Source organism: Sceloporus occidentalis, unplaced genomic scaffold (genome assembly GCF_023333645.1).
Source record: "Sceloporus occidentalis isolate IW3139 unplaced genomic scaffold, rSceOcc1.0.p SCAF_154, whole genome shotgun sequence".
NCBI classification, from domain to species: Eukaryota; Metazoa; Chordata; class Lepidosauria; order Squamata; family Phrynosomatidae; genus Sceloporus; species Sceloporus occidentalis.
Window position 1 is genome coordinate 1667055 of NW_028317134.1, and position 22058 is coordinate 1689112.

At 38.6% G+C, this 22058-nt stretch overlaps 1 protein-coding gene across 1 annotated transcript in view; it reads right to left on the bottom strand.

The window, feature by feature from the left end:
* Positions 1–859: 859 nt before the first annotated feature.
* LOC149280560 (ATP-dependent translocase ABCB1-like) overlaps positions 860–22058 on the bottom strand; it is a 28440-nt gene continuing 7241 nt past the window's right edge. The window contains exons 3-28 of the mRNA XM_089500410.1: positions 21438–21516; positions 19551–19695; positions 18258–18306; positions 16822–17013; positions 14773–14944; positions 14465–14589; positions 12122–12293; positions 11651–11764; positions 10852–10962; positions 9260–9385; positions 8922–9125; positions 8322–8492; positions 7685–7846; positions 7302–7472; positions 6715–6861; positions 6224–6325; positions 5911–5988; positions 5682–5765; positions 4729–4932; positions 4326–4426; positions 3807–3947; positions 3133–3289; positions 2426–2623; positions 1997–2203; positions 1257–1403; positions 860–1060 (exon numbers count right to left, since the gene is read on the bottom strand). Coding sequence (XP_089356536.1) covers positions 860–1060; positions 1257–1403; positions 1997–2203; positions 2426–2623; positions 3133–3289; positions 3807–3947; positions 4326–4426; positions 4729–4932; positions 5682–5765; positions 5911–5988; positions 6224–6325; positions 6715–6861; positions 7302–7472; positions 7685–7846; positions 8322–8492; positions 8922–9125; positions 9260–9385; positions 10852–10962; positions 11651–11764; positions 12122–12293; positions 14465–14589; positions 14773–14944; positions 16822–17013; positions 18258–18306; positions 19551–19695; positions 21438–21516 — 3760 coding nt within the window. The remainder of the gene's footprint in view (positions 1061–1256; positions 1404–1996; positions 2204–2425; positions 2624–3132; positions 3290–3806; positions 3948–4325; positions 4427–4728; positions 4933–5681; positions 5766–5910; positions 5989–6223; positions 6326–6714; positions 6862–7301; positions 7473–7684; positions 7847–8321; positions 8493–8921; positions 9126–9259; positions 9386–10851; positions 10963–11650; positions 11765–12121; positions 12294–14464; positions 14590–14772; positions 14945–16821; positions 17014–18257; positions 18307–19550; positions 19696–21437; positions 21517–22058) is intronic.

Below are 22058 nucleotides of genomic sequence, written 5' to 3' on the forward strand. Positions count from 1 at the left end.
ATGGACAAAGACAGAAGATAAAGGAGAGAAGATGGAAGACAAAAGGTAGAAGAGAGATGAAAATTCTCAGCTTTTTGGTCCGTTTTTGTTCATTTTGTGGGGTGGGGGGGCTGGCCTCGTTTTTGTGGCTTTGTACAAATCGCCGACTTCGCTAAAATTCAGTAAATTTGAAATTCGGATGAATCTGAATGAACAAGTCTAGTGTCTGTTATCCATTTTTGAATAACAATGACGCTTTCACCCCCAATACACTAACAGGCCCTTAACTCACAGAACCCTTGTGATGTTTTAGTGATGGTAATCTTCATTGCCCATCAATTTACTTTGAATAAATAATGTATGCTGCTACAGACTTAAACAATGAAACTCTACCTTGTAAGATTAGGATATAGCCAACCCTAGGTTAGGTTAAATCATAAGAAATACGGTACATTTCTAATCGCTGCTCAACAGAACTTTATTCCAGTGTTAACATGATAAGCAAAATACAAAACCACAGTTAAGACAAGTAAAGTATTTCAAGGACAAACAATTATGTTTAGAAATAAAGAAGGAATACTGAGGACACTGTAAAGCTTTTTTCCCTTTTGTCGTAAGGAAACAGACCAGTAGTTTCATCATCTCCTGGTGTTTTTAACCAATAATTTGTAAGAACAGACAAACTGAACAATGTCAGGTGAAATCCCTTCCTTGCTGCTTGTAGAAGGAATGCTCATCGGGTCAAGGGACTTGTCCACAGAACAAATAAGGAACAAGAAACAAGCACACCAACACTTTTTGGCTTATTGGCAAAGATAAGTGACTTTTATTCTTGAGTCTCATGCTTTAGCACCACATCCTAAAATATTTTGTGTTGGGTTCATGTGTGTCCAAGCTGTATGGTGACCAGGGTATAGTAGACTCCTTTCTGTTGGACAAGCTGTTGGTGTGTCCCTTGTTCTACAATCTTTCCATTCTGGATCACTGCAATTTTATCTGCATTCTGGACAGTCGACAATCGGTGAGCGATTACTATGCACGTGCGGCCTTTTCTGGCTTTGTCCAAAGCTTCCTGTACAACCTGTAATAGTAGGAGAATAGTGTAAATATACTAATAAACCTTAGAAAATGAAGATAGTATATGGTTATTAAGAGCTGGATGAGACTATGTTGAGAATGGAAAATGATAAACCACTAACCCAAACAAAAAAAACACTACATAGCTGCTTAAAATGTGATAATGACAACAACTATATGTATATGTACTGCATTATTACCTTTTCACTCTCTGTATCCAGTGCTGATGTAGCTTCGTCAAGGAGAAGAATTGTAGGCTGCCGTACAAGTGCTCGTGCTATGGCAATCCTCTGCTTCTGACCTCCAGACAGTTGGGTTCCTTTATCTCCAACACGTGTGTTATATTTCTGAACATGTAAGGGATGTACAATGTGAGCAGGGCATATGGCACAAGAAAACAGAATGATGAACATATATTTATTGCAGCAGAAACAACATGTTCTAAACAATAACACTTCCTCACTGGTGAATACAATATATACATTTCAAAGCAATCGACGGCATATTACTGCTCTATAGTAAATCAACTTAATACTATTAAAATTACCTATTTCCTCCCTTAGGTTAAAGAGGTGACATTTAGAAAGACCAATCATTTCTCATTTACTTTACCAGTTGTTGCCTTGGTCTATTGCTCATGGGAGAAAAGCCATACAGGCATAGCCAAGACTTGAACAGACCACCAGCATGCTCCTGGGCTAACATCAAATACAGGGTGGAGAAGGTTGGGGGACTTTAATATATAATCAAGCGAGGGGCAGGCTATTAATAATATATCAGCAATAAGATAATATATCATTTTCTGTACAAAGGAAATACTAGATTATCCAGTATGTCTAAATGAACCATACCCCACACACTGATATATTTATGTTTATTTAGCCCATGTAATCTTACATTTTTAATTCACTTTACTTTTCACTGATGGGAGTGAACTTACATCAGGCAGAGATTCAATGAAACTGTGGATATTGGCTTCTTTGGCTGCCATTTCAATCTCCTCTTGTGACACCTTCCGGCTGTTGTCACCATATGCGATGTTCTCAGCAATGCTGCAGTCAAACAGCATGGGTTCCTGGGACACGATCCCCATCTGTGCTCGGAGCCACTGGATGTTTAGCATCTTCACCCCATGGTCATCCAAACACTGGAAACCATGATATTTGAATTATAATGACAGCAACGCTAACAATGACATTATGACGATTGTGATAAAAACACCATTGTAAGAAAGCACCAACAATGGAATTGTACAGTGCTGCGGAATACGATGCTGCTACATAAATCATTAATATTTATACAGTTGTCTATATGCAATGCAGCCTAACATATTTGAACGTATCTTAATAGCAGAAAAAAATGATGTTACCACTTCTCCTTCACTAGCGTCGTAGAACCTCTCCAGAAGTTGGACTGTTGTACTTTTCCCGCATCCGCTGCTGCCCACCAGTGCCAGGGTCTCTCCCTTTTTAACGGTCAGATCCAGGCCCCGTAGTACTTGAACGTCGGGGCGGGTTGGATAATTAAACTGAACACCTTTGAATGTCACATATCCACTACATTGATCCTGCAATTAAATAATATTTTTCTCTTATTTATGTAATTTTCAAAAAATAAAATCGCCAGGAAAATGTAACATTTTAAAGACATGGGTATTTTTTCCTATATGCCAATACACATTTAGGACAAGAAGCATACAGACTAGATAACATGAAGTAATGACTGTTTAATATTTATTGATACAGGTGCTCTCTTTGTTTATTAGACTTCAGTACAAAACCTAATTATTAAAACTGGATTTCCCAAGTGCTCACTTATTGAATACTCTTTAATTAATAACGGAAGCAATTATATCTGGAGTACTACAAACTGGAAACAGCTGCATTTTATTTGAATGAAAATAATGTATGAAAATAATGTCTTTGTGCCTATAATTTTTAGTAATATATTGCAATGTTCGGCTGGTGTTGGGATACATTTAAGCTCTCCTATGATCAATGAAGCAGTTACAGTAAATGCACAGAAAATACACCAACAAGGAAAGGTCTCTGTATTGTTATCCCTGTCTTAACTTACAGGCTTCTCGCCTTCGCTGCTGTAGCTGTCAATCAGGGGTACTCTTTCCAGAAGATTGAATATATGAGATGCTGACATCTTGGCTTTAGCATAGTCTGGAGCAAAGGAACTGGTCTGGCCCAAAGCCATAGCACCAAATACAATGGCTGAGAACACCCTGGAAAAGTGATACATTGTTATGAGATCCTATTGAGTAACGTTGTGTTTCTTGGTATCTGCATGGTCAGAGAGCAAAAGACTATAACTCTTTTGAGGTAAACATTACAAAGTGATTCTTGAGCAGTTTAAAAAATCAGTTTTATCACCAAGCGTGCATGTTAATAATCACTATTTATAAATCCACAAGACACTATGTATGGGAACTTACATAGAAAATGAGTAAAACAATTTGGACAGACACTGAATATGTAGATATGCTCATGAATGTGTAGATATGCTCATGAATGTGTAGATATGCTCATGAATGTGTAGATATGCTCATGAATGTGTAGATATGTTACTTGCATAATGTGGATATCTGTTATTGCACAACTATACATCAAAATAAGAATCCATGGAGAGATCACTTTTAACTGCACGTTACTATATGCGAGTTGATATTTTCTTATACCACAAAAGGCTGTACTTTGTCATTTTCCCTTCCTTGCAGAAAGGCCTAAAATATAAATACTTACAGGAACACATCATCAAATTTCATTGCGTTGATTGTCACTAGGTAGGCACCAAACCGGAAGCATCCAGCATACGCGAAGAACATGATGGCCTGAGAAAGGCCAAATGTCAATCCATGTATATGAGCTTTTTTGATGGAATTACTAAAATAAGATAAAAACAAAAAAAAACCTGAATTATTCACTGTAAATAAAATGGATAATTCTTGTTCTCTAAAACGTACTCTTTGTATACAATGAGCTATATGCTACATCCTTACACTATTTGAATCATTGGTGCTAAATATTTCAATTGGTAGCATCTTCTTTTCCCCTTCTTTTTAAATGTATCTGAGTATGTTTTATAACTGTAAATATTTCCCATAAAATTAATATATGGATGGTGCAAGTCTACAACACTGATATAGTGATTTCAAGCTACAGAACTATATTGTGATCTCAGAAAAAGTCAGTGCCTGTCTCTTTTGCATTTTTGGGTGCTAATGTGAAGATTTTATAAATGAGCTCCTCTTTCTCTATTACCTGTAAGGGCCTTCCAAATTTTGCTCATAAAGTGACTCAAATTTCTTCTCTCGTGTCAAAGATACAACAGTGCGGATATTTTCAACAGCATCAGTGGCGATCTTGAGAGAGAGGAACAAAACATAAAAATCAAAATATGTTCATCTATTTCCCCTGCTCCTTGCTGGAAAATTGCAGCATTGAATGAATAAACTGGATTTCTCGTCATATCATGGTGGCTTCACTTTTGAGTAACACAAGAGGTCAAGAATAGGTAGTCACAATGAATGACCAAGGACTACTATTTATGTAGTAATACCTTATATTTTTACAAATTAAATTGTAACATATTTATTGGGATTTATCACAGACCACAGATCAAAATTATTATTTTAATTTATTATTAAAAATAAAAATGACTTACTTTCCCAGCCAATTCCAGTTCCTCTTTGTCTTTTTTGGCATGTCCAGCAAACATTTTCATCTCAATAAGCGCAGAAATGGCAAGGACTGGCACAATTGCCAGAATAAGAAGGGTCAACTGCCACCCATAAACAAATGATATTATAACAGCAGTACCCAGGTTTGCAATGTTCTGAGAAAGCAACGCCAACCTGGAACCTGTTGCCTGGTTGAAGCAAAAACGGATGAGTCAACAACTAAACTCGCCAGAATCTCTTATTCTGTATGGATTCTACCATTAACTCAATAAATGCCCTATGAATATTTTTGCTGCTATCCGGTTTTGTTGAAGAATTCCTATCAAGTGAAATAAAATCAGCAAAGTTGAAAGAACATGTCAAGGTCTTTGCGGATCCTTTGGAATTTTGGATTTGCTAAGATGTGGGCCTGATCGTTCCAAGTTTGCTAACTTGGCATGGCCATAGCGAAAAGAGAATGTATGGTGCCTTAAAAATGCTCAGAGATCACTTGGGTTGGAGCTTTGTAATTCCTCTAAAGAAGGAGAGAATGGATAAGAAGTGCCAGTTTTCAAGTCCCCTGTGAAAATTGGGGTGGTGAGCTAGTAGAAATGGAGCAGGAGGTGACTGCTAGAATGACAGAAATGGGGACAAGCATGTAGACTGGAGCATCATACCCATTTAACGTATTGTGGTTGTTTAAAGTTCATAGTTTTTCTAGTTATTATTATTTTTTTTGTTTTGATTTAGTATGTTTTTTCTTCTCGTTAATTCACAATGATGAGTGATTAACTATGTTCTGGATGTAGTGTTAATGTGTTCATAGATATATGATAAGCTATCAGTAGGAATGAGGTCTTGGGAATCTCAAAACACGGATCATATATTAAATCGATTAAGGTGACAATGCTAATTTTATATTTAAACATATTGTATAAATTTTGGAAAAAACACATACCCCCTGCACTTGCGAAGCGTCTGTGGCTAGTCTTGTGGTTAAAGCACCAGTGCTGTTCTTGGAATCATCAAACCAGGCAATTTCCTAACGTAAAATATTCACAATAATCATGCAGAGCAGGGAAATATATATTCATTTGTATGTTTTTAATACTGATAGCTGCAAACACAAAATGGTCTATTTTACATATTGTATCAGCGCAGAAAAGCGATCTGAAGTATTAACATACCTGTCGCAACATTGCCTTGAAAGCCATGAGCCGGAGTCTTTTTGTGAGGATCTCTCCAGCTTTTCCAAAGGTGAAACCCTGAAAGTTGAATGACATATTCCATGAGATGTAATAATAAATCTAATAACAGTGGTACATGCACATCATAGGGTAATTCTTACAGTGCCAAAGCTTGGGAAACACAGGGATGAGCAACACTGACATTCTGTACTTTATGCTACTGCCTATATCATTATTTAACTAACACTTTTAAAGCACTTAAAACACCAATAAAAGCGGACAACACTTACATGTGTTCCCACAAGAAGCTTACCTGCAGGAAAAAGGTTACAAAAGATATGCCACCAAGTGCCAGAAACAACAGTGAGAACATGGTACTTTTCTGCCGGACGTCATCTGGTGGTCCTGCAAATATCTGCACAGAAAGACAGCCATGAATTCATCAAGCAAGACTGAGGCAGCGACAGTCCCAGAATCATATGTAGAAAGTGGCAAGAGAGAGGACTACCCCTGGCAAATTCCCCACTGAACATGAACCATTTGGAGGGGGATGTATTTAAGGGCAGTTATATGGAGGAAAGACTAACAAATTATAGGCATGAAATGAATGCACATATTAATGAAAGAAACTAAGTAGGGGTTAAAGGGGGGGCACGAATGTTGTGGAATAGAGGAGTTCTGGTCTTTGCCAGGGATTAGAGAGGGATGTTCCCAATGGATCTTTCCATGGTCCTCTAATGTCCTATAAACTGGATCTTTATGGATATGGATGGTTATGGATGGTAGATCAAATTTTATACATACCCCAATGATCTCGGAAAAAATTATGGCAAACACAGGTTGCGTGGCACCATTGATTATTGAGCAAATCACTCCAACAACAAAGTATGGCCATTCTGGTTTGTTCAGCCTCAAAACCTTAAAAAATGAAACCTGTGGCACATCTTCAACCTATCGAAACATAAGAGGAAGAATTTAAAATGTCTCTGAATTTCATCAATGAAAACAGCAGCATGTTGCACAATTACTCTTTTAATGGGAAATAATAGAATATGTTAATTACATTTATTATCGTGCAATAAAGCCAACATTTGTAAAATATAGCAATTGATTCATTCATCATCATCTATTGCTTAATTCATCATTCATTAATAAACTATTTGTGCAAAAGTATGCAATTAAAAAAAAAAAAATTCTCATCTAAACACTTGACTGTTGCAATGGTGAGCTTTTGTACTTTGAAATAATTTTGCACTTGAATCAATTTGATGTCGCTTAATCTTTTGGGTGCATATACATTGCTTACTGCTCCAGCACTTAAGAGGTTAATCATTCATTCCTTCAATCCTTTTTTCGCCTTACGGATGTCACAGGATACACAGAACACTCACAGCTTTCTTGTCGTTTTCCTCCTCCTTTTCTTGTTTCTCGGTTGTTTTCCTTGAGGTTCTTATGCTTGATCTCTTTCTTAAAAGCATTGATTTTGAATGATTCAGAGTTGGTGATTTCTTTTCATCCACTTCATGCATTTCACCTTCTTCACCTTCATTTGTGTCGATCGTCTTGGAAAAATAAAAACAAAAGTGACAATATCATTACGTTATAGCAAAGATAAACAAGATTTTATAATATGACACAAAAACTTGAAACCAAAAAGTGCTTTTTTTTTTTTAAAAAAAAAGGTACATACAAATTACAGTTACTGTTCTAAAAAATAACATGCCTTTTCCGTGAATGTTTGGGAATACACCTTTCCTGTGTTTATAAAAATTACCTGCATTGTAACCAGCTTGTAATAAACGCCTTCCTTTTTCATCAGCTCATTGTGACTGCCTTGTTCAGTGATGACTCCATTATCAAAGCCAGCGATGGTGTCTGCATTTCGGATTGTGGACAAGCGGTGAGCAACTACAACGGTGGTACGACCTTCTCTAGCCTGTAAACATATGAAACATCAAAAAGGACACACTTATACTCGGAGACCTGTAAAGACGCAGTCTACTCACGGCAAGCACCAGCTGTATCATTTATTGGAAGCTGTCAACTGGACGAAACACCCAGTCTGACAAAACTAATGGCGCTCCATAGAAGGCCTGCAAGCTTAACATCCGCTGGCTCATGGACAACAACATTAAGAGGAGTCGAGGTTCATGCAGATTGTATTACATGTGTTCCGCCCTATGCAAGTAGACTTCATGTTGGCCCGGTAGACAGGTCAGGGTGCTATAATAAGTAAAGTGTGACGGCCCAGGATCTATTTAGTGGCCTGGATTCAACATAACAATAGAAAGGATAATTCATATTCTTTACATTGGGGTTACATAATTCAACCATTTAGGTCTTGGATACATGTTCTCAAGTCTAGGATAACAAAACACTTAAAACTTCAGTGCACATAATGTTTATAATACCTTATCAAGAGCAGCCTGGACAACCGCTTCACTTTCTGTATCTAGAGCAGACGTGGCTTCATCTAGAAGGAGGATTTTGGGATTGCGGACAAGAGCTCTAGCGATGGCGATTCTCTGCTTCTGACCTCCGCTCAACTGCGTCCCCCTCTCTCCCACAAGTGTATCGAATTTCTGCAATACAGCCAATTATTAATGTCTTCGTCCACATCCGACAAAATGACTTGACGTTTAGCTTAATGCAGCACAATATGGATTTATTCTACTAATGCTAAAAGTACAAAACACAACACAATTCATTATGATTCCTCTTACTCGTTTACACTGCAATTACAGTTCTACATTTGTTGACTTACAAAAAAATCACCATTTTAATACAAAAAAAATGTTGACAATACAGACTAAATACTTATTTCACTAATAATTATTGCATTTTAAATACATATATGAAGCCAGTATATGTATTTACTTAGACTTTTTACCTTAGAAACATGAATAATAACACTAAATACATAGTAGTGCAAAATACCCTATAAATCATATTGTTTTGTTTTTTTGGTATGTAGGGGACAAAGCAGTATTCTAACTAAAGTTTGAACCTACCTCAGGTAAATTCATAATAAAATTATATGCATTGGCATCTATGGTTGCTTTCTCAACTTCTTCCATTGTGACATTCTCACGACCAAAGCGGATATTTTCTGCGATTGTAGTATCAAACAGCACTGGCTCCTGGCTCACCACGCCAATGATCTCTCTTAAGTACCTAGTGTTTAAGGTCCGGATGTCTTGTCCGTCGATGTATATCTAAAACATATCCAAATAAGTCACTCTGTATTTATTTGGATTTATATCTATATAACCCCCTGCCCCATTTTAGTGACTATGCCTTTAAGACACTGTAGGGGTTGTGAAAAAGCCACCAAAGAAGATTTCCTTACTGAGCCTTCTTCGGGATCGTAGAACCTCTGGATTAGCTGCACCGTGGTACTCTTTCCACAGCCGCTGCTGCCAACTAAAGCCACGGTTTCGCCGCTGGGAATCTTCAAGTTCAGTCCTTTTAAAACCTTCAATGTAACAAATTAAATAAGCAATTGTTACCCTCAGCAGTGGTCAATCTTAACCCAGAACAAATAAAATGCATTTTATCTCCACCAAATTGTCATCAACATTTACTTAAAAAACTTTTGAGGGGTAAAATGACTTACTTATGCCATAAAGATAATGCGCGATACTACTTTACTTTACAGCTTTCTTAACTAGGGTTTCTATAAGGGCAAGATGTGCCATGTGCCATGGGAAAGCCTTTACATTACTAAACATCTTATTTACAGCAAGGGGTTCTAATTATGTTTAATGTTGAGTTAAAAGACCTTGCAGGCATTGGTTAGGGTATGGCCACCCTATTTACCCTCTGCTCCCACCTAAATCTTATATCATCGAAAGGATGAGATTTTTTAAAAACTCTTAAGGTAACACAATTGTACATCTGGGCACGAGACTCAAGCTGTCCTCTGCCCTACTGAGAGAATGGGAGGTATAAGTAGTGACGATATGAGTTAGGGAGGTTGCTATAAACACACAATGTGACCTTTGGAATGTCTATATTTACACAGAATGTCACAAAAAGCCATATATTATTTAATGATGTGAGATTAGATACCAGGCATTATTATGTTATTTATACACTTTGTGTGTTCTCTGATGTACATTCATCCATGAATATGTAATGTCCTATTTCAGAATATTCCAGTGAATTAATTACAACCAGGAAGCTCATATGATCATTATTACAATAGATATACGAAAAATGAAACCGCTGGAATAATTGTATTCTTTCAATAATTTTATCACAAAGTATAAAGGCTAATATCGACATCTGTATATAAACTAGCCCAGAGCCAACAGTTACATAATGCCATGGGACAGAAAATGAGGATCAGGGCAAACTGGAGCCAATGTTTCACTGATGCTTGTTCCAATTTGTAATGTTACTCCTTGCTTTATAAGTACCTTTAACAACTGAAACACTGAAATAACAATAGCGGTTCAGAGCCACTTGGCCTATGCATTTTCTCACAGAAACTGCTAGGTATCTAAAAGAACAGTATAAAGTGCTAGCTTCACACCTGCAAACATATGATCACAAAGAACGTGTTAAATTAAGCGTGTCTTCACCTGTCCAGGGGCGTAACTAGAAACCACAGGGCCCCTGTCCATAAATTGTGTCGGGGGTCCTCTAACTTCACAAAGCAACATATACCACAGTGCCAGTTTTGCAAACAGCCTACCAGTGTCATCTTTATCTCCAAACAGCTTGTTAGTACCACCTTTGCCCCCAAACAGCTTACCAGTGCCATCTTCGCCCCCAAACAGCTTATCAGTGACATATTTGGCCCCAAATAGCTTGTCTGTGTAATCTGTTGTCAAACTGCTTGTCAGTGCCCCTAAACGGCATCAGACAAGTTAAAATAAAAAATACAAGTGAGCAAATCATATTTGTAGGATGAATACCATTAGCAGATTGACTAACCTGAATATCTGGTCTGGACGGGTAAGTAAACTTCACATTCTTAAACTCAATGTCTCCTTTAATTTTGTCAGGTTTAAAGCCTTCGGTGGAAAAGCTGTCAATTTTGGGCACCTGAAGTATTAAACAAAAGAGGTAAACTGCAACAATCGATACTGAATGTCTTACTTAAAAGAACACTGGATTTAAATAAATGAACACATTGTGTTGACTGCAGACTCTTATGCAAACAATTGGAAGCACTAATGAAAGCAAACCTTTACAAATTAATACTCAGTGTTGAGCGGCCATCTTGAACTTTCAGTAGTCTATGTATATTCTTTGCCATTGTGATAACCACATGCAAAGAAATGAATAAACTAGGAGACTGTTGATGAAACCCTATTTATCAATTTTCCAGATATGTTTAAAAAGCAAATACACAATTTGAATGTATAGTCTTTTATTTTTTATGCCTGTTCCTTTCACTATATAACTTCCCTCGGTCTACATTCGCTGTACTATGAGTTTCAGTGTGAAACACTCTGCGCAGCCACTTGGCTCTGACCCTTTAGCTTAGCAGGCCATGGCATGGATGGCTACTGCCAGGGCTCAATCCTGAATGTGACAGCCTATTGTTGAATGATTAGATGAACAGAACAATGTATTTGTCACTTATATGATTATCAAATGTTCCATAAATGATGATATTCAACATGTGTGGTCCTAAGTCTTTGTAACTCTTAAAACAGGATTATTTACAACAATGAAGCAGATTCAGACGCATTTTAGAACATTAGTTACTGTAAATAGGTATACTTACGTTATCAATAATATTAAATATTGCATAGGCTGCTCCCCTGGCATTGGAAAAGGCCTCAATATTGGGTGACGTTTGTCCAATACTAAATGCACCAAGAATGACGGCAAAAAATACCTTGAGAAATAATGAATAAAAAAACATATTCAACCACAATTGATATGTTCAAACACCCAAACTTGTGATGTTGAGGGCTAGGCTGGATTTGATAGTTGGGGAGAGGGGCATCTGATGCAATGCGGTTTGAGCTAATTTTCGGATGTTTTTAAAATCAAGATACGGTTATTTTTATCTTTTCATAAATAAATTATTGCAGTAAAATCTCATTGGCTGGCACTAATGTCTGCAGTTTGTGCCTTGTGAATTTGGTAAGATGGAAACATTGCCTGTCTTTGCGTAGCATAAATAAATAACAGAATACATCTTAATAATTACAAGGTTATATACAAATAGATAAGGGAAACTCTCATTTACCGTGAGGACACCGCCGATGCTGTACCCTTCATCTATAACCAGAGTTGTACCATACCAAAACGCCAATGCGTAGGAGGCATATATCATTAAGAAAGCAAATCCTATTGAAATGTTGGCGGTTACTGCCTTTTTTATGCCTATTTTTTTGGCATCCTCTAAGTTTTTTTCATACCTATGAGAAATAAAAAAAACATAAGTGTTCTAATAAAACAGAAAAAAGTGATGCATATGCACATGCATATGATAATTGAAATGTCGTTTAACATTATCATGGTGTCCAACTTGCAAGTACAAGGGGCATTCTGATTCAAACAGTCAATCGGTGGCACTAAATGTACCGTATTTGCTCGATTATAAGACGACCCTGATTATAAGACGACCCCCCAAAATCTGAATATTAACTTAGGAAAAAAGAAAAAGCCTGAATATAAGACGACCCTAAAGGAAAAAAGTTTTACCAGTAAATGTTAATTCATGTAAACTATTTTTTTTAATAAAAGCTATGATTGAGAAAAATATTTTTTTTGTTTTTATTTCTTGTATTTTCCAGCCTGTCCCCCAGTTACGCACATCTGCCCCCAGGCTTGCCACACCAATATGGCACTGTGGCCCATGATATGCCTTTTAACCCTCTATATGCCACTGTGCCCCATGGTATGCCTTTTGACCCCCTATATGCCACTCTGCCTCCAGAAATGCCTTATACCCCTATATCCCATTCTGGCATTTAGGGGGTTAAAATGCATATTATGGGGCAGAGTGGCATATAGGGAGGCATAAGGCATTTCAGGAGGCAGAGTGGCATTAAGGGAGTTAAAAGGCATTGTATAGAACACTCTGCCTCCAGAAATGCCTTATACCCCTATATGCCACTCTGGCATTTAGGGGGTTAAAAGGCATATTATGGGGCAGAGTGGCATATAGGGAGGTATAAGGCATTTCAGGAGGCAGAGTGCTCTATTAAATGCCCCCTTAACGCCACTCCAGAAATGCCCTATGCCCCCATTTAACTAACACACACACACACTCTCTCCCCCCCCCTCCCCTCCCCTCTCCTCTCTCCTCTCTCCCCTCTCTCCCCTCTCAGCCCTCTCTTACCGGTGCTTCCAGCCGGGGCAGCGGGTTGACGTCGCCTTCTGCTGCAGCCGGAAGGAGGTGGAGTTGGCAGCGGGGGTTTGTATGCGTCCGTCGCGTATACTTTCCCCGGCTGTCAGAGATCAGAGATCTCTGACAGTCGGGGAAGGTTTACGCGACGGACGCAGACAACCCCCGCTGCTAGCCACACCTCCTTCCGGCTGCAGCGGACGTTGTCTACGCGGATCGCGTAGACGTCAACCCGCTGCCCCGGCAATACAGCAGGAAGCACCGGTAAGTGTGTATGATGGGGGGGGGGGGTGAGACAGGAGGATCCAGGTCCCCTGCAGCGGTGCGGGGGATCTGGATCTTAGTCTCCTAATCAGACTCTATTTGAGGTCTGATTAGAAGACGACCCCGATTAGAAGACGAGGGGTATTTTTCAGAGCATTTGCTCTGAAAAAAACCTCGTCTTATAATCGAGCAAATACGGTATATCCAGGGAGGGCACTGTGAGCTGCAGCTTCTCCCAAAGGCAAGTATATTTTTCTTTTTTGGCTAAATGAATGCATATAAAAGTCCTTGTAAAGTACTTTCATATGCATTAATTGTTCAGGAGGGCACCCTGGAACACTAGAGTGTCCCTTTAACTATGTACAACAAAATCTCTCACAGACGATTGTTTATAAAGAGCGAGTATAGCTGAGATAAGGAGTTCCTCTTTTTTCATGTATTTCTCAGTCCAAAGACCGGGGTCATTGTAGGGCCGGCCTTCATTTTCTGGAGTCAAACTGCCCAGATCTTCTAGGGAAAAAAAACCCCAAAAGGGGGGACCACCTAAATCTTCAATGTAGAAGCCAGATGGCAAACAACACCTCCCCCACCAAAAAGTCGAGTCTTCAAGGACCTGGCTCTACGGTGGCAATTTCCAATGTGTGCCATATCTATGAAGTAAGTTCAATCAAAAAAGTGAAAGGTTCATCTTATTATAACAAAACATTATGAAGGCAAAATGTGACTCCTTGTGCAATCAGCACTTACCAGGACAGCCCTATTAAATGCCCACTTAATGGTGTGAAAATAGCTTTTTCACACAACCAAAACCCACCCATGACTCACTGTTTAGTGAGCAGAGCTGTCTCAGAACAGAGGGGAAACATTATAATAACTGTTCAACTGCGAATACAACTTTCCCATTTGCTAAAATAGAAAGACATAAGAAGATGTTATTGTAAATGGGAAGTCTGACCCCACATAAGCTCTTCTCACCTCTGTATTTCCTTGTTTTGTCCGCCAAAGGCCATCACGGTCCTAATGGCGGCAAGCACCTCTTCAGCAACAGCACCAGCTTTGGCATAGGCTGTCAGCTCTTTGTTGGTGAACGCAGACAAAATCTGTAGATTATCAGTGACATATTTCAAACAATGTTCTGCTCGTATCAAGCCTTTTTGTTTAACACATTATACAATTGGTAATTAGAGGATTTATAAATTCCACTTATTCACTCTGACATCATAAAACTTTTGTTCCTTCTCTATGCAAAAACGAAAGTCTTAAATATACCTTAATGGTCTTACCTTTGACCAAATGGCAGCTGAAAGTCCCATCACTGGACTAATGGCTAAAATAACGAGGGTCAGCTTCCAGCCTTTGACAAACCCAATAACAAATCCGGTTAAGAATGTGGACAAAGACTGAAGCAACATTGAAATTTTGTCTCCAATTCCTTCATTAACCTTGGCGACATCACTATAAAGAAAACACAGATTTAACCCATTACTAGTTTTCTAAGCTACCAAAACTTTGCAACTGAATTATCATCGTTATACCGTAATTTACGCGCCATAAATATACATTTTGATGGAGGTTTCTTCATCTGTCATGGTATCCATCATCTTCTAGTGATTATTCTTGGAGGTCCCCTGTTACAATACTGGTACAATGGAATGTCCAGCCACTTGTAGACTTACACGGCAAGGTGATACACAGACTAGGGGTTGACGCCAAAAAATGGGTGATGATGTGTCCCTCGGACTGCCTATTCATGCAATATTACCGACAACATAAAGAAAAACCCCATATAATGTTAAAACTCCAGCCTCATGTTAAAAATACATCAGCCTGAGATGGACCCCGTCACAGATTTAAATCTACTTGTAGCACGGGACATCTATGTTACAGGGGACAGTTCAAAAAACAAAATTAAAACTTAATATACGGTGAATGATCATAAACTATAACAGATCTACAGATTTTTGTCAGTGAAATCCAGAAAAAATTCTCATTGACTCCAACTGCCCAGAGCCGTCTAATGTCTAGAGGCCAATGCTTTCAGTCCCTGTGTCTGTATGGTATTCTGATCCGAGTCGGCCCGTGTATCTCTCGTTGGTATTACTGTACATGTAACATGTTTTCCGTTCCCAATAGTGTTTGTGTGCTCATTCGCCACAGAGCAGGTTAAGATGAGATCAAAGTTTTACCACAAACAATTTAACCACACGTGAAGAAGAACCAAGTCAACACTTCCTACAGCATAAAGTCATCTGGGCTGTCGTATAATAATGCTTAGAGAAACAGGTGACTGTAAATATTTTATCTCACCCTAACTTCGTGACTTAAAAACGGGCCGTCTATATCGCAAGGCAAACGAGTCAGACCCCCAGGGTACAAACATTCCCAATTAATTGACCTGGCTGCCCCCTGTGTCATGGTGTGATTAGAGGGAGATAATCTGCATAGAAAGCTAGCTAAAACTGAGGACAATGGATTCCACCACCCCGTCCCATCACGTCAAATGGTTTGCTCCACATAAGCTTCCTGTCTGGCATGTGGACAGAGGTCTTCCTGCGACGGGGTGTGTGTCTGTCTCAGGCTCTTGAGTCTCTGCCTGCCTTGTAGGATTCCCCACTCAATTGTACAAATGCAGCTGGGTGACTGAGGGCAATATACGCTAAGGGGGCAGATAACGTGCCTTATTATTAACGCCTTAAGGACCAGGGCTATTTTACGCTACAGGACCAGAGCAATTTTCAAGTTCTTTCCCTATTTCTCACTTAGTATACCCACGGACATTTATAGTTTTTTTTATTCTGGCTTTTTTAAAAACCTTATTTATATATGTAAGATATTATGAATACAATTTTAAAAAAATGGGATTCAAAAATATTCACATCTAAATGGAGAAAAAACAAATATATATATATTCTTTAACTTGTCCTGATCACAGAAAGAAGCATAAAACAGTGACAAAGGCAGTGCTTACATCTGACTGTATCAGTGCATGTGATTGGCTGCAGAAGTGATCACATGCATGGTAGTGCAGGGGATCTGCTGTAGACTGACAGCACCGGGTCAGGGAGGGGCCAGCAACAGCGAGACGTGGGGGCATTTGTAACCCACTACGTCATTAGTGGCGAAGGGGTTAATGTGCTTGATACATTTTTGAGTTTCCATATACCAAGTAACTGGTACAATCCTAAAGTTACATACTGAGCTCAAACAAATACAAAAATATCAGTGTCAACAAAATACATAATATACGTATTTATGATTATTTTCAATTCCAGTGTAAATTGTAAACTCAGCATCACTACCAGGAATACAGTTCTTACAAAACGTGAACCTACTCTGTGAGTCTCGTGTTCAGTTCTCCTGCATCGTTGACATCAAACCAGCTGATTTCTTGACGCAGAACAGCATGGAAAAAGTTCCTTCTAATTTTTCGAATCTGTCTGCCAGCCGCAAGAGTCCAGAATGAGATTTGTATATAAGCAGTCACCAGCACTCCGAATCCCAAGCCAGTATAATAATAGGCATATCTGATGGATTTTAACAGAAGAAATATATTTTAGTTTTAATAGTATTTTGTTTTCCCTGAAGTAGTCCCTTAGGTCGTCCCTTAGTGAATTTTCACACATCAGATTCAGATCCACTGTTGTATTAATTCATCCCACAAGCCCTTTCTTTCTCTAACTCCAAGCACTCTCTATTCCACATATAGCATTTTTCATATATTATTTTTAATGACAATATTACTTGGTTTGCTCGGTGCATCTATGTGCACAGCCTCAGGTAGAAATTAATTGCAGCAATATTTTATTGTTAATGGATAACCTAGGGTTGGGGAAATCGTTGGACTTTGTTTCGCGTTCGATAAAAAGCTGTAAAAAAGGGAAAGGCACGAGAAATCATTGCGGGCCATACTTTTTAAGAATATCAAACAGACAATGAAGCAGTGAGTGGAACCTTTACTCCCTGCATTACCATTCTACACTTTGGGTTCTTCTGTCAGATTATAAAAAGAAAATATGTAATCTTTCTTTTCAGTTTAATTCAGAACAAGTTCACTTTATGCTTAATTTCTAAGTATGGAAATCCAATGCGGTTTATTTACCAGGTGGCTTGGAGGAGGGTTTCAACCTGATATCACTATGAATTATGGTGGGTCAGCCCCATTGAGCTCTTTCCCATAACCCATAGCGCTAAAACAGTGAGATGAGTTTTAAGAAATCTCCAACAAAACGCATAAAAAAAACGATAAGGCATTTAAGTCGAAGAATCAAAGGAAGTTTATATCTAGAAAGGAAGTGGCCATCCTGCCCCTCCCTGAACTCGCAGCCTTTGGATTGTATCCAGGTAGGGTGACATCGGCCATGTTTTCCCAGACACACATAATTTTTACATATTGCTGACCAGATTTTATTCTTCCATCTGAAGGTTAAATCATAAAAAAACTACGGAGGGATGTTTAACCTTTCACATGAGAATCAGGAATTAGCTGAAAAATTAGGAAATGTGCAAAATTTGACATGATGAAAAAAATATTTCTGCTAAGGGGTCAACTGTACTGGGAATAATGATTGTAATGGTACTTTTTGATAACATGTAACTAACTACAACCTTAAGAGACCAACCAAATTCATTCTTTATTCAATTGTTTTAAAAGAAATCACACACTAAAATGACAGAATTCTTAAAAATATATATATAAAGAAAATATACCATAGACTAGGGTTAATGGAAAGAAGAATCCTAATTATAATTTAGGTTTATTGTTACTTACGTAGTCATTTGATCCTGTAGGTTGAATGTAGAATTCATTGATTGATTGTCTACAAATAATGTTATACAAGAGAAACATTTGATTTTCCATTGAGAGATGTTGAAGAGTACCTCAGATAAAATCAAATAACCCCCTCCACACACACACATCCCCTACACCTACCTCCCCAAAATCCCCCAAATCCATCCTATGATCGAAGACCGCATTGCAAAAAATGAATGTGTAACAGTAGCACACCTCCATCCCCCTCCAAAATAGCATTTGCGACCGGTCGTGATTGCTGATGTGGTTACAATGGAACGTTTGGCCTGACAGTGAAGTCAGTGAGGGGTTCTGCCAGAAAACTCGTACCTCCAGTAGAACCTCACTAGCATGGAAGGTAATGGTTATGGCAGGCCAATTGTTCACACATATATTGTAATCTACCTATGTATTCCAAGATTCCTTTCCTAGTATAGAGCACTTGCACCTTTTTAACTAGAAACCAGGGCCGGGCTGGCTATGGCTGAATATGTGGCCAGGCCTGGTAGAAACCATCTGATATCAGAAACTTTTTAAGTAAAAGGAGCTACAATTGTCCATGAATGTATAGCGCTGGACAAAATTATGTACAATTTAGGCAATTTTAGGAGTCAGCTTGAAATCCTGGAAAGGATATACCCGCAGGGATTGCATATACTCATAAGGATCACAATAAAATGTAATACATTGAGGTACAATTTTAGGAGCCATGGCCGCCTAGTTACTCTGGGAATTCACCCAGCCCAATTGATATTTTGTAACATTCATGTTTTCATGTGTGTACCATGTGTTTTTTCACAAGTATATTGGGAAGCTATAACACAACACATTATATATTGCATGCATTTTTAAAGCTGCTGTTCCACTTACTATGTTGAAACCTTCCCAGAACTTATTCTTTCATCCCTCAAAATAATGTTTTATTCATAAGTTATTGCCTCGAACACAACGGCACAAAAACAGGCACTGATGGATTGTTGCCATGGAAATGAAAAAAGGCATCTTAAACAATGCTTTTAAGCTAGAATTCAATAAGTCTTTTTCCTAGGTGGGACAGCATCTTTAATAGACTTGGTCATGGAGGCCTGATTTCCTCTTGGAAGCATTTCCTGATTATATTTTAGACATGAAATTGCTAAAACAGCTTGTAGAAAGAGCAAAGAAACATTCATTCTAATAGCTTGACTGATATCATACAAAGAATGTATAATATTGTGTGAGTAACTTTTCTTTAAATTAGCTATTGTGCATGAAGTCATTGAAAGTACTTACTCGCCGCATTTTGCCCGGCTTCGACAAAGCTGTCTGTCATATCACCAAATACAAGCATCATTAGCGGTAGACCTGCTCCATGCACTATTGCTGCAATGGATCCAACAACCATTAACAGCTTGTCTGTTGCGCTGGAATATCTAAACTAAAAAGAGTAAAAAGCATATTAGTAAAAGGTTACCTTTTCGTTTGCACTAAATAATTGGTTCACAGCTTAAAAATGCACATGTGACTCATGCGATGGTGATTCATTTGGGTTGCCATCCTTTTGGGGAGTATGTTTGGTAAACCAAGAATATGCTGGAGAATTGAACACTTCGCCTCCCTGATATTTCTATGCACTATGAAGGACCGACTCCAATGATCATTTCTGCAAGTAGCAGCAGTATGAATAAACCCACTACCCACATACATGAGAAATAACAGATATTAGTGTGAATCCATCCACAAGGAAAGCAAGGAAGCAAATCCAAGAAACAGTGATTATTTAACAAGCAATGAGGTGCCTCTGATCACTCCACTCTTACTGAACCAAGAGTCAACATTGGGTTCCCAATATGAGATGTAAGGTGACAATTTGGACGACATGACTACATTCTATGTCTCAGTGATGTCTCCAGGTACACTGTATGTGGTTACAACCTTAGTTGCAGCATTTATTTGCACCTGATAGAGTCTCTCTTGGTGGGGAGAATAATGGGCCCATATAGGGCTTATTCTTACAACTCTTTACTTTTCCAATTACTATACACTAGAGGATCTAAGGTTGCCCAGGGCGCGACTTTGACACTCGAGGAACTTCCTGTCTAAAGAGTTTTGTAGAAAAAGTCAAGCAGGACGTATTTCCCGTTTTCTGATGTCACTTCTAACCAATTAGCCAACCATTTAAAAAAATGTAATTCCCAAGGGAAGACACAGCCTTACTTAATATTGTGAACATTTTCAAAAGTAATTTTTTTAAAAATCCTCGATTTTGTCTTGTGAAATATTTACATTATTGCAAACCTGCAGTATAATTTGTTGCGTTGAGCAGAATATAGTAACTGATCAGCTGGTCCACGGGGTCAGTTCATTATTAATGACCAATTAAGCACTACATTGGGCTTTAGTGTGACAGCTGCCTGGTAGTGATGGGGCCCCTTAACCATCAGAACTTTGGGTAGCTGCGCCGCTTCCTTAATCAGGGATACTATAATGCCCCTGATACCTCCACTCCAGAAGAATGCATATCGAACTCTATGAGAACTGAAATATGCATTCTTCCTAAAAGAACAAAATCAAAATTAAAGATCTTACCTGACAAAGAAGGAGCTGCCCTGCTGCAGCTGCTGCCCTCCTCTGCTGGTCCAGCTATGATTGCCACTGATTGTCAGCTTGAAGCAATCAATCAATGGCAGAAAAGTGTTCTCATTGAAATCAATAAGAAGACTTTTCACGCATGCACGTAGGACTCTGAACGGTCCCCTGCACACAGTGTTCTCCTAGCCAGCACCGGAGGTGAGTACATTACATGCATGTAGATGTGTTAAGTCAAACCCATCTCCTGCAGGGCGTTTAGCTAAGGGCTTCGAAAAGGGGCAGAATCCCCCATTCCGCACACAGCTGTCATTAGAGTGCATATGATAGCTAGAATGTCCTTTTAATTACATTCACTATACATACCCGACTCAAAGCATACAAATTAAACAGTATATGGAACAGCTTCTATTATTATCTTTTACTTATATAGCGCCAGCAATTTACACAGAACTTCTTATAATACGTCATATAATTACGTATATTCAGGGTATACGACAAGACAGACTAAGACAAACCGATACAATACATTAGGTAAAAGAGGGCCCTGCTATCTAAGGCAGTATCAGGAGAGCATTACATGAGACTTACCATGGTGAACGGGCTGACCATTTTTGGCTTTTCCGGTTTTTCTTTATCTTTATTTTTACCAAAAATAAATTTCTTTTTCCTGGAAATGAAGAAAAATAACAATAACAGGTCTTTCTAAAGTTTTGATATTTAAAAAACTACCAGAAATAATAATTCTGCTGAATTATTGGGCCAGCCAGACTGTCAGGCAGCTGTGTAGATAAGAGTACCGGTTCATTTTTATGCTACGACTGTATTTTGTTATTATATAGAAACATTTCTGCTGTTTATGTATTATTGTGACTTTTAGGTCGGTAGAACACTGCGATGCACTCATACCCAACAAACATTATTGAGCTCCTTGAAAAGAGGGGCATCAGGGGAGGGAAGAGGTATTTGGGCCCAAACAGTTCAAGGTAACAACTTTCTCCTGATTTGACATGCAGGTACATACTGAAAAAACGTCTGCAGACCATAATCGGTGCCCCAACGCCCCTCCCGTCACCCAGATTTTACCCAGGAGTGACCCAGAGAAGCGATGCTTCAGCCCAAATCTCCAGGCGCAACCCGGTAAGTTCTCAGGTATGGTGATAGGAAAACTTTTCAAACTATGCTCCAGCACAGAACTTCAGCAACATTGCA